This window comes from Manis pentadactyla, chromosome 15 (genome assembly GCF_030020395.1).
Source record: "Manis pentadactyla isolate mManPen7 chromosome 15, mManPen7.hap1, whole genome shotgun sequence".
Classification (NCBI taxonomy): Eukaryota; Metazoa; Chordata; class Mammalia; order Pholidota; family Manidae; genus Manis; species Manis pentadactyla.
The window spans coordinates 46,199,517-46,213,238 of NC_080033.1; the positions used below are offsets into that span (position 1 = coordinate 46,199,517).

General features: G+C 38.2%; 1 protein-coding gene across 2 annotated transcripts in view; it reads left to right on the forward strand.

The window, feature by feature from the left end:
* Window positions 1-13,722, forward strand: part of RSPRY1 (ring finger and SPRY domain containing 1) — a 44,943-nt gene that overhangs the window by 15,453 nt on the left and 15,768 nt on the right. For both annotated transcript variants that reach the window (XM_036881102.2, XM_057493099.1), the window contains exons 3-10: window positions 5,728-5,780; window positions 6,451-6,563; window positions 7,594-7,720; window positions 8,560-8,618; window positions 10,497-10,563; window positions 10,968-11,099; window positions 11,960-12,075; window positions 12,860-13,003. In XM_036881102.2, the coding sequence (XP_036736997.1) occupies window positions 5,728-5,780; window positions 6,451-6,563; window positions 7,594-7,720; window positions 8,560-8,618; window positions 10,497-10,563; window positions 10,968-11,099; window positions 11,960-12,075; window positions 12,860-13,003 (811 nt within the window). The remainder of the gene's footprint in view (window positions 1-5,727; window positions 5,781-6,450; window positions 6,564-7,593; window positions 7,721-8,559; window positions 8,619-10,496; window positions 10,564-10,967; window positions 11,100-11,959; window positions 12,076-12,859; window positions 13,004-13,722) is intronic.

Sequence of the window (13,722 nt, forward strand, 5' to 3'; positions counted from 1 at the left end):
AATATATGTGTAGGAAATACCTATTAAAGTAAATCTGTGCCATTTATATCCCCAAACTCAAGCAAGGGACTAGAAGTTGCTACATAAAGTTTATTCTTGGTGACATCTAAAACATACTATAAAATTATAATGAAAAGCTGTCCATCCCAAATAAGGGAGTAAACCACAAACTATGTTCTTTAAGTCCATGAAAGATACGAAAGATGGGCTTAGTAAGAATAGACCTAAAAGATTGTCAGCAGATAGTGCAATTATAAAATGATTTGAATTTATTGTTCTCCCTACTTTTTACTTAGGAAAGAAAGTCGTTGATCTCAGAGGAAACCAATTCCTAAGGCCACAGTGAGAGAGTTGCTAAAGGAAATTCACTTTAAATACACGTATTTTAAAATCATTTGGAGTTTGGTTATTTGCATGTTTTTGGTAGTGACTATCCTTGGATTACTAATGGTATTCTCATGTGATTTGAGACTTTAATATGCAGGCTCCTCTTGATAGAAGGGTTTTCCCCCATTTTTATGTGTGTGTGTTCTCTGTCTCTCTGTAATTCTGTCAATCTGTCTCTCTCTTCACATCTGTCACTGTTATCGTCTCCATCTAGGTCCCAGGCACTTCAGTCTGACTGAAGCTAAAGTTGGTGGCTCTGATTTCCATCCCACTTTAAGAAGCGTGAATCTGGCTACATGGCTTTCTCTGTCTTTTTCTGCCACTGGATACTTGCAGCTTTATACCAGTTGTAGCTCAGATTGTCATTCATAACTTCTTTCAACTCCTTTTCCTGAAAGGAGAGCCCTGTGCCAACTTCATTTAGTAAGTCTGCTCCACCCCTTGCACAGGTAAGGTTTTGATCCCCATTAACTACTCCGCAGGCATAGAGCTCCTGGTCACCTCTGTCTGGTTACTTATCCAGAGTCTACTAGCCCTGTGGATTTAGCTCCTGCCTCTCACCAGAAATTTCTACTCCATTTCTGTTCCACAAAATTTATCTTGTTTTTTGAATATAGGGATGTGTGTGCCCTTTAAGTCCATCTGTATAAAATTGAGGTGCTCATATTCTTTATTGGTCTCTGATCCTGTCATGTTTTTATTATTTTTCCCCTCTTCCCTAATTTCATTGTCCTGTACCTATCTCCAAATATCAGTGGATAACCATTCTAGGAATTTAAGGTATGTTCTTCCAATCTGCCTGCCATACGTTTGTTTATATAGGAAGTTACAGTGTTTGCATGTAATTTTTTAAATGTTCACAACTGATATAATTATAGAAATCTCTTTGTTTTAAACTACTCTCAACGTTACGTTGGAGAGTTATGTCACTGTAGGTAGAGCACAATTGTATCTGACTGCTCCAGAGTATTCCTTCATGTGCTTGGAATAACTGTATTTGGTTATCCTATAACTTGGTGATGGTAAATTAGTTTACTTCCATATTTTGTTCCTACAGATAGTACTGCAGCAGGTAGCTTCATATGCATCTATTACCTATGTAATAGTTTCTCCAGCATTGTTGGGTATATGCACACTTAATTTCAGTTATTGCCAGATTGCTCTCCAGAAATGTTTGCATTAGTTAGTTACACTGTTTAAAAACAACTCTTTTCTGTAAGAATCTTCCCTAATTATGAAAGGGTACTGGATGTGTCAAATAATCAGCACCTAATGAGACCTGAAGTGAACTTGATAATTCTCATATCACAAGGTTATTCTGAGGATTAAAAGATTGAAGACAATAGTTTTTTACAGTTTTTTTCCATAGTAAAACAGCCAAAATATATAAACAAATAATTGGTGAATATAGTTCCTGAGTAATTAGATTTATCATTGCTTGGTGGGAAATACTTCATTCATTATTGTTGTTCCTCTAAAGCACCTCCTTAGGATTCCTGGCATCGTGGTTTGAAAATCCACTGGATTAAGCTATATAATGCCATTATAGATCAGTGTGTAGATTATTAAGCAGCTTCTCAATTAAGCTTTGTTTCTTTTTCTTCTGACACCATTCAGTGAATTTTAAGTATGTAGTAATATTTCCCAGAAGAACACTTAAAAGTGAGGGTGTTAACCAACATCATACTGAACGGCAAGAAGCTGAAAGCTTTTCCTCTGAGATCGGGAACTAGACAGGGATGCCCACTCTCCCCACTGTTATTCAACACAGTACTGGAGGTCCTAGCCACGGCAATTAGACAAAACAAAGAAATACAACCAATCCAAATTGGTAAAGAAGAAGTTAAACTGTTACTATTTGCAGATAACATGATATTGTACATAAAAAACCGTAAAGACTCTACTCCAAAACTACTAGAACTGATATTGGAATACAGTAAACTTGTAGGATACAAAATTAACACACAAAAATCTGTGACTTTCCTATACACTAACAATGAACTAATAGAGAAATCAGGAAAACAACTCCATTCACAATTGCATCAAAAAGAATGAAATACCTAGGAATAAACCTAACCAAGGAACTGAAAGACCTATAAAGACACTCTTAAGAGAAATTAAAGAGGACACTAGCAAATGGAAACTCATCCCATGCTCTTGGCTAGGAAGAATTAATATCGTCAAAATGGCCATCCTGCCCAAAGCAATATACAGATTCGATGCAATCCCTATCAAATTACCAGCAACATTCTTCAATAAACTGGAACAAATAGTTCAAAAATTCATATGGAAACACCAAAGACCCCAAATAGCCAAAGCAGTCCTGAGAAGGAAGAATAAAATGGGGGGGGGATCTCACTCCCCAACTTCAAGCTCTACTACAAAGCCACAGTAATCAAGATAATTTGGTACTGGCACAAGAACAGAGCCACAGACCAGTGGAACAGAATAGAGACTCCAGGCATTAACCCAAACATATATGGTCAATTAATATACAGTAAAGGAGCCATGGACATACAATAGGGGAATGACAGTCTCTTCAACAGATTGTGCTGGCAAAACTGGACAGCTACATGTAAGAGAATGAAACTGGATCACTGTCTAACACCATACACAAAAGTAAATTCGAAATGGCTCAAAGACTTGAACGTAAGTCATGAAACCATAAAACTCTTAGAAAAAAACATAGGCAAAAATCTCTTACAAAAACATGAGTGACCTCTTCGTGAACATATCTCCCCGGGCAAGGGAAACAAAAGCAAAAATGAACAAGTGAGACTATATCAAGCTGAAAAGCTTCTGTACAGCAAAGGACACCATGAATAGAACAAAAAGGTATCCTACAGTATGGGAGAATATATTCATAAATGACAGATCCAATAAAGGGCTGACATCCAAATATAAAGAGCTCACGCACCTCAACAAACAAAAAGCAAATAATCCAATTAAAAAATGGGCAGAGGAGCTGAGTAGACAGTTCTCTAAAGAAGAAATTCAGGTGGCCAACAGACACATGAAAAGATGCTCCACGTCGCTTGTCATCAGAGAAATGCAAATTAAAACCACAATGAGATATCACCTCACACCAGTAAAGATGGCCACCATCCAAAAGACAGACAACAACAAATGTTGGCGAGTTTGTGGAGAAAGGGGAACCCTCCTACACTGCTGGTGGGAATGTAAATTAGTTCAACCATTGTGGGAAACAGTATGGAGGTTCCTCAAAATGCTCAAAATAGACTTACCATTTGACCCAGGAATTCCACTTCTAGGAATTTACCCTAAGAATGCAGTAGCCCAGTTTGAAAAAGACAGATGCACCCCTATGTTTATCGCTGCACTATTTACAATAGCCAAGAAATGGAAGCAACCTAAATGTCCATCAGTAGATGATTGGATAAAGAAAATGTACATATACACAATGGAATATTACTCAGCTATAAGAAGAAAACAGATCCTACCATTTGCAACAACATGGATGGAGCTAGAGGGTATTATGCTCAGTGAAATAAGTCAGGTGGAGAAAGACAAGTACCAAATGATTTCACTCATGTGGAGTATAAGAACAAAGGAAAACTGAAGGAACAAAACAGCAGCAGAATCACAGAACCCAAGAATGGACTAACAGTTACCAAAAGGAAAGGGATTGGGGAGGATGGCTGGGACGGGAGGGATAAGGGAGGGGAAAAAGAAAGGGGGCATTATGATTAGCATGTATAGTGTGGAGGGGCACGGGGAGGGCTGTGCAACACAGAGAAGACAAGTAGTGATTTTACAGCATCTTACTACGCTGATGGACAGTGACTGAAGGGGTATATGGGGGGGACTTGGTGAAGGGGGTAGCCTAGTAAACAAAATGTCTTTCATGTAATTGTAGATTAATGATACCAAAATTTAAAAAAAAGGTGCATGCACCCCAACAAACAAAAAGCAAATAATCCAATTAAAAAATGGGCAGAGGAGCTGAACAGACACTTCTCCAAAGAAGAAATTCAGATGGCCAACAGAAACATGAAAAGATGCTCCACATCGCTAGTCATCAGAGAAATGCAAATTAAAACCACGATGCGATATCATCTCACACCAGTAAGGATCACCACCATCCAAAAGACAAATAACAACAAATGTTGGCGAGGTTGTGGAGAAAGGGGAACCCCTCCTACACTGCTGGTAGGAATGTAAATTAGTTCAGCCATTGTGGAAAATAGTATGGAGGTTCCTCTGAAAGCTCAAAATAGACATACCATTTGATCCAGAAATTCCTCTTCTAGGAATTTACCCTAAGAATGCAGCAGCCCAGTTTGAAAAGGCAGATGCACCCCTATGTTTATCGTAGCACTATATACAATAGCCAAGAAATGGAAGCAACCTGAATGTCCATCAGTAGATGAATGGATAAAGAAGATGTGGTACATATACACAATGGAATATTATTCAGCCATAAGAAGAAAACAAATCCTACAATTTGCAACAAGATGGATAGAGCTAGAGGGTATTATGCTCAGTGAAATAAGCCAAGTGGAGAAAGACAAGTATCAACTGATTTCACTCATGTGGAGTATAAGAACAAAGAAAAACTGAAGGAACAAAACAGCAGCAGAATCACAGAACCCAAGAATGGACTAACAGTTACCAAAGGGAAAGGGACTAGGGATGGGTGGAAAGGGTGGGGTAAGGGCAGGGAAAAAGAGGCCTTTAAGATTAGCATGTATAATGTAGGGGGGTGCATGGGGAGGGCTGTGCAACAGTAAAGACAAGTAGTGATTCTACAGCATCTTACTACGCTGATGGACAATGACTGTAATGGGGTGGTGGGGGGACTTGGTGAAGGGGGGAGCCTAGTAAACATAATGTTCTTCATGTAATTGTAGATTAATGATAACAAAAAAAAAAGTGAAGGTGTTTATGTAGGCCCTTGCTCCCTTAAATCCTCAGCAAGGATTGTCATCTCCCTTCCTGGCATTTCTTTGAAGTAAGTATTAGGAAGATGGTGTTGACCTCCCTGACTTTGTTCAGTTGGCATTGGGACGCTATAACTAAAGTTTTAAGTAGGCTGTGGTCTCTAGGTTTGGTCCTGTGCTTTTACTTAAGGCCACATGATGGGGCTTTCCTGTGATCTTCCAGCTGTGTCATTTGTGGGCCATCACAGCCAGTGACCTTAGAAATAAGCACATGCAGTGTGCATGTGTCAGAGACTATAGCTCTGATTGTCTCTTCCATCTCTTTCTCTATAGTCATGTTCATTTCTTCTCTTTTTCTACCCCTACACTTCCAGTTTGAATTTTTATTTGGAATTGTCATATTTCTTCAAGTTTAATGTCTTGAATGTTTGTTTTTCAGTGATCAGGAACCTCCCTATTCAATGATTACATTGCATGAAATGGCAGAAACAGGTATTAAAAATTTTTTTTGAATACTTCCTAATGAATTAATGATTGTGAAGAAATATGGCCACTTTTTTTTAAAATAAAAGATTCCAAAAATAAACATACATGACAAAGAAAAAAGCCATTAGTGTATGGAAATATTCCTGTACAAGGATAAAAATTAATAAGTACTATGTATTGCATCCTGAATTTATAGCTGCACCTTTTAGTAATGGTTTTATCTCACTGAAATTATCAAAAGAAAAATTATTTGGCATTGACAGATCTTTGATTGTAAACTCTTCTAGAATGTGGCGGGTAATTTTTTGCCCCTCAGTTTCCTACATGTCATTCTGAAAATGATCCAGTTGCCTCAGATACTTAATCATCTCAGTTAAATTCTATATTGTAAATCGGATGGTGAAAATGGTTTTAATTATAATTTGAGAATCCAGTACAATAGCTGGATTTTCTCTAAATAAAGATGCCCCCAAATCACCAGACTCTTATAAATCATGATTCTTTGACTCTACCTTGGTGACTATGCCCATGCCAAGTGTTAGCTGCTTAAAAACTATCAGATGAAGGCCAGAAGTGTTTCTATTTCAGTGTGGAGTCATCTTTGTGTTATAACTTACCTATTTTCACATTTTAAAAATAGTGGCTCCATTGTATAATCTTCTTGATTTGCTCTTAGATGAAGGATGGTTGGACGTTGTCCAGTCTTTAATTAGAGTCATTCCATTGGATGACCCACTGGGACCAGCTGTTATAACATTGTTATTAGATGAATGTCCACTGCCCACTAAAGTAAGTTAATATTTATCTTTTATGAAACTGTTATCTGTGCTTAAATACAGGATGAATGACCACAAAGAAAATCTGATATAATGCATTTCTACATTTGGGGTCTGTTTTATTCAATATTAATTTCATTATGTGAACTTGTATTTTATTACTAATGAAGTACTACCTCCTCTTTCTCTCACTAGCTTACTATAAAGCTTTAGTTTAAAATTTTTTTAAATGTTTAAAATGGAATTATTTATATCTGAAATGGCAAGTCTTTATTTGGAAACTGGAAGAGAACATTCAGTTGCTGAGCTGCTTTTCTTATCTTTCTCTAAACAATTTCCTCATAACACAAGTATTTTAAATGTTTTTTATTAAGGGGAAAAACTTATACTGAAAGCACTTGTGAGTTCTGCTCAAACATATTAAAGATTGGTATAACCTTGATTATCCCTTACATAGAACAAAAGTATCCACCATTCATTGCCTTAGTCCATATATTCTGTGGAATCCTTTTAAAAATGTTTTGGATTCTGGCGTCTTTCATTTGCTGAAGCCTCAGACATTTGGGCCCAACAAGGAAAAACATGGACAGAAGGGAAAAGCCTTTGGCCTAGTCACTGATACTGACCTTTGCCTAGGCTTACTAGAGGATTCTAATTTGCCTCAAAAGCTCTGGTGATATTTATTCTTGCTTGTTTGTTTTTAAAAGTAGCTCTTTCAACATCACTAGGCTCTATTGTTACCAGTCATGCTGCCAATTGGGTGGTTTTAGTCTGTTTAATGATTCAAGAGTATATAGCTTATATTTAATAGCACTGGTAGAATTTGAGTGAAATGGAATCCAGTGATTCATGGAAGAAAACTTTAAGGTTAGTTTCAGGAAAAACTGATGTTTCCCATCAATTATAATATCATTGGGTATCATGTTTGTGTGGTCATGCTGAGTTAATTTAATGCCTAAGTTACAGCTTGTGTCTCAGAATTACCTTGGGGAAAAAAATAAGTAGTGTATGTATCAAATCCACTTGTACATTTTTATTTTTAGGATGCACTCCAGAAGTTGACTGAAATTCTTAATTTAAATGGAGAAGTAGCTTGCCAGGACTCAGGTCATCCTGCCAAACACAGGAACACATCTGCAGTCCTAGGCTGTTTGGCGGAGAAACTGGCAGGTAACTGGGCAGCTCCATCTTATGTTGTTTCACATTAAGAGGAAGACTGCGCTGCAGGGTGTTGACCAAGCCTGCTGTAGCAGAAAGAAGCATCTTCAAAAACAGAAAAAAAGCTGAGGGACAGACTCACTGGAAAAAATTTAAGGCCACAAAAGTAAAAGCAATTTAAGTTAGCTCTGAGGATTTTCAGAAGGAAGTTTAAAATAAAAGGGTTTTACTTATTTGCTTTAAAATTAAGATAAGGCTAAACTCAGTATAAGAAAGATTACATGTGTTTGTGTGTGTGCATATTATGTATATATAGCCTATATGTTATTAACATGTACGTTAATGTATAATACAAAAAAACAGTATTATAAACATAGGTTATATATAACATATATATACACCCCACACTTTATAAACTTTAGTTAAATAGTAGAGACATACAAGGTAGGGAAAGAGGAAAAGGAACTTTAAATTGGAGTGATTTCTGAGATGAGAAGCAGGTATTTAACTTGTTTATGAATATTACCCATTTTAGGAAAGTTAACATCAAAGTACAGGTGGAAGAAACAATGGATCAGAAATCAGAACACATGGGACATGGTTCAGACTCTTCCACATGCTCCCTAAGTGCCCTGAAGTGAGTGACTTCACTCCATGGATTTAGTTGCTCAACTGTGAAATGGGGATAGTACTGGTTCCCACCTCAGAGTGTAACGCGTGAATACAATAAATGTGCGTGATAATACTTTGTAAAAGAGTCCTATCAAAACAACAATTTTTTTGTTTTTAGTTACTGATTAAATGTAATATGACACATTTAATTATATACAGTGTTTGTTGTATTCATCTAGGTCCTGCAAGTATAGGTTTACTTAGCCCAGGAATACTGGAATATTTGCTACAGTGTCTGGTAAGTGAGGCATCAAAGCCAGTTATTCTTAGTCATCTAGATTGTGCATTTTTCTAAACTTGCCAACTTAGCCACTGGCACAGAGAATGGATTCAGTTATAAATATTATTTGCAGGTATTTCCTGAATGTTTTATCTATTCTTCCTATGTTAAAAAAAATGAAGGTGGGATAGGAACTTATTACAAGTGAAAAACAGCTGAGTTGGTCTAGTTTTAAATTTAGTCATAAGATAGCTGCTATGATTGGCTTTTTTGCATATGTCCTTAGAGCCTGCCAAATGGCAGTAATGACCTCCACAGTGGAAACAAAATTACATGGTATTCCAAGCCAGGAAACAGATTCCCAGTACATATAAATTTCTACTTCCCTCCCCACTTGCTGCTGCTCTTAAAAAACTGTTGTTGAGTATTTGATATATTGTCTGTTGGACTTATGGTTGGCTGAGGCTGTGCTGTCAGATCTGTCACACAGTCTTGACTGGTCCATATTTTTAGAAGTTATTTTTCCAGGCCTACTGAGCATTGATCTTTTTCAAAATCTGAAAGACCTTGTTTCTCAGTATCTAATGATATGTACTTAAAACATTTAACATTATGCTAAGTAATTATACTTAGCTTAATTCTGGGGATACAGAGTTGGTATAACAGTCCTTTGCTCTCAAGAAGTTTCCTGGTTCACTGAGGGAACAAAACTGCTCAGACAAGATAGTTAGCCTCCATTGTATGACAGGATGTGATCAAGGGCAAAACCATTTCCTTCAGACTAAGTGCCAAGAAAGAGTTCTAAGAAGGTGATTGGGAGGTGAATGTATGGATTGGAGAGTCATGGGAGACAGCCTTCCTGATGAAGGTAGGACCTCAGCTGGGTCACACCATAAAATTAGGATTTGATTGTACACACAGGAGTCAAAAATGGGTTTCTTGGCTAAGGGCATATCACCAGCAGAAGCCCAGACATGGAAATGCCCATGTTCCTGGGATATTACAGAGAATTGTCTGATCAGAAGACAGTGTTCAGAGACAGGATGACAATGACATAGACTGAGTAGCCAGCTGGGGAGGGTGCAGGGCCTGAAGAGAGGTTGAGAATGGATATGGCAAGAAGCAGGGTGCTGAGCAGACTTTGCAGCAGGGAAGGATGGTGCTTATGTGAGCTTTGCAGAACCTAGTTGGGCCCCAGGGAAGTGAGTGGGAATCATGTTCTAGAGCTCCTTTGTAGGCTCCTAATGTTGATGCAGGAAAGGAGAGCTGAGAGAAGATGTGATTTTGAGCAGGTAGACCTTTCTTAAATGTGGATACATGCAACGTGAACTTAAGTGTAACTGGAAGAATCCACCTGTTGCTTTCTTCCACCTATTATTAGCATTTGTGGAATTCCTGTCAGAGAACAGATTGAAAACTAAGCAATTAGTTCCTAATATCATAATTTATAATTTTGGAACTTGAGTGATGAATAAATGGTTCCTTTTAGGGTTCTGACTAAAATGTCATTTTTAGCTATAGTTCTAGGTTTGTCTGGCTTGCTTAAGTGAGTGTAAGAATCAGCATTATTTTATTTAACAAAGCCCTAATATGAATGTTACTAAGTGAAATAACAATGCATTTAACAAGGTACTTTTGAAATTTCCATATCTATAAATGAACCCACTGACTTCAAGAAAGTAATACAAGATTTTAAGAGACTTTGTCTTGCTTCTTCATTACTAAAAATATTAGTAAATGGATCATTGAGAACTTGAACAAGTAAGCTTTCTGACTGCTCAGATTTTAAAAAATCTAATATATTGGGTAAGAAGTGGAAATTGATAACTTGCTGCTGCTTGCCTCTTGCCACAGGGGAATGATGTTTTGTTTTTGTTTTCTTTTGTTGTCTTTCAGAAGTTACAGTCGCACCCCACAGTCATGCTTTTTGCACTTATCGCACTGGAAAAGTTTGCACAGACAAGTAGGTATAGTGACTTCCTGCACTAATGATCTGTATCAGTCATGAAAAATTACTTTTCTTAGTTACTGGATGAGCTACACTTTGGACTCCATCAAACATGCATACATTGTTTTTGCATGGGTAGACACCTCAAGGCCGGTGAGATGTAATAGGGACAAAGCCAAGAGTTTTCTCATCTAAGAATCAAAACTTGGTGACCATAGTAACTAACCCACTTTTTATATCTAAACAGTTAGTGATGAGATTGCTTCTTTCTTTAAAGAAGTCAGAGCTCTTGGGCTACACCATTATTCTAGTTTCCAAGTTACCTAATGGCCTCTCCTCACTCCTTCCCCCCACCGATCTGCCCAGCAAATCATTCTACTCTTTCATGGTTGATTCAAGGTTTATGTCTTCCAAAACAGGTGAAAATAAATTGACTATCTCTGAATCCAGTATTAGTGACCGGCTTATCACATTGGAGTCCTGGGCTGATGATTCTAATTATCTGAAGCGTCAAGTTGGTTTCTGTGCCCAGTGGAGCTTAGACAATCTCTGTAAGTCATTGTCTTTTATTGAAATGCCTGTTTCCATTTTCAAACCCATTTCTTATGTAGGATCACTGTTCTTCATTTTGTAATAGTGTGAGTTTTTCCTTATAAGGTCCTCTCTTGGTAGGTTGACCCTTCAGACAAGAATTATAGAGAATGCTTCTAATTCTAGTACTCTCTTGTTCAAAAATGTTTACTGGGACCCTATGTCCTGCTGCATCAATCAAGGCCATTTATCAGATGGCACTGTCTAATCAACTCTTCCCAGCATAAACCCTCTTCACTGTCCTGCAAGTAGGTGCCAATCATTCCGACCTCTGGGCCTGGTCCCATGACTTGGAATTTTCTCTCTTTACTCTTTTCCCTAACCCAGCTTTGCTCTTCAAAACTCAAGTCATGCCGTACCTGCACCAAGAGGGTTACTCCTGACTTCTCTCTTTTTCTCCTTCAAGGGCGACTAGAACTAAAACTCTACTACTACTATCCCCTCACCTCCCCTCCATAGTTGGCACTGTGCTAAGCACAGTTGGACATGTAACCCCTGCTTCTGCATCATTGTGGGGAGTTGCTTAGTGCACACCCTGTGTAGTGCCAGTTAAAGAATAATTCTGGAAAAATATAATTTGGATTTGGTTGCGTACAAAATAACATGGGAACAGAAGCAGAAACCCAGGAGTGCTGCCTTTCCTGGTGTTTGCTTAACTGATCTTCACATGGTGATATAGCAGTTAGCCAGGTTATAAGTCTCCCTACCAGTTCTGCCATTTACAGGCACCTTCACTTAACTAGAATGGTAGCTGGCAATGACACTAGCTTTTTTTCCACAACAGCCTACCTTAGAAACATGACCACTTTTTCTCTTGCAGTTTTAAAAGAAGGTAGAAAACTGACCTATGAGAAAGTGGACTTGAATAGCATTAGGGCCATGCTGAACAGCAATGATGTCAGCGAGTACCTGAAGATCTCGCCTCATGGCTTGGAGGTAAATTTTCCACAGATGGACCATTGGGGGGAAAAGCCCTTGTTCTCATTTTCATGCCCTGGTTCTGAACAACAATTTCTTGAAGAGAACAGATGAAAGTTTATTTCATACCCAATGGTTAGAGATAGAAGTGGCAGGAGAGAGGGTGTTCGGGATATTTACTCTTTTATATCCCACATGGTTCTAGACATATAATAAGCACTATAACATTATAGTTTATTGACTGTTTGCTTAAATATATCTATTTTTAATCTGCCATTTTATTCAGCTAAAGGTACAAAGACTAGTACTTCTAAAAGAGAGCCCCCCTTTTGAATCCCTGCATAGCCAGTGGTATTCAGTCTGTGCTTTTCCTGTTCCCTGTATGTTGGAAATGTTGATTGCATGGTGCAGGCTGTTGAAGGAGCTGCTCCTGTACAGGAAGATACCAAAGGCACTAGACATGTCAAGATTAAAGAGCTGTTTGCAGAATGGCTTCAGGCGGCCCTTTTATCTTATATGTGCAGGGGGATGTGGGGGTGACTTGATAACATGGGTGAATGTAGTAACCACAATGTTTTTCATGTGAAACCTTCATAAAAGTGTATATCAGTGATACCTTAATAAAAAAATAAGTGTGCTTTATTTGGTTTGCAATTTTTGTCACCGAGGTGGCACAGAGAAAGAAACGGTAGCCCACCAGAAGCTTTAATAGGAAAAACACATTGAGCCTTCCAAGCTGTGAGTTCTCTGTTGGTCTTCAGGTGTTGATGGTAGACTTCACACTCTTTTTTTGGTTTGCCAGGCTCGCTGTGATGCCTCCTCTTTTGAAAGCGTGCGTTGCACCTTCTGTGTGGATGCTGGGGTGTGGTACTATGAAGTAACAGTGGTCACTTCAGGAGTCATGCAGATTGGCTGGGCCACACGAGACAGCAAATTTCTCAATCACGTGAGTACCCTGGAGAGCTATGCAAATGGGGGCAAGCAGCAGTTCTTTGGTAAGTGGATGTAAGATACTTTTCAGATAGTTTTGCACAGTCGTTTTCTTGGACTGAACCATGTGGTGCCAAACTCCTGACAGTGGGTTGCCTAACTGTTTTAGAAATGGGAGAGAACAGGAGACATTGCCCCTCAACGATTTTTCTGTTCAAGGTTTAAGTTCCTATTAATTTTCCACCTAAAGGTTGGATTGTGTCCTTTGCTTTGTAGGCACTTCTCTGGCTCCAGCCACATCATTGGTTTGGATTTCATACTGGGACCAGTGATAATTTTTACCTTGCATTTAAGCTTTAAGAATTTTGTCAGAATTCTCTTCCTTTCATACAATACTAAATGTTGATTTGACTTCTCTTATTTGATTTTTACCTTGTAATTAGTAAGCATATTTGTTTTTAATATATATTCTTAATCTTTTGTTATGGGAAGCTGTACTATGGAAGGGAGGTTAAATCCACCCAGTAGAGGAAGCAGGAGTGTGAGCAGTTGAGGTCCCTACAGGTGTTGATTTCTTGCCACTTTATACCCTTCTAATGCACAGCCCAATTGGCTGGCTTCTACTATTCGTAACGCTATTTGGGATGAATGCACTTTTGATCAGGAATATTTTGTGACATAAGATTTTTACCCTTTGAGCTGGGAAAAGCCCCTTGGATTATTTTGTTAATCTAA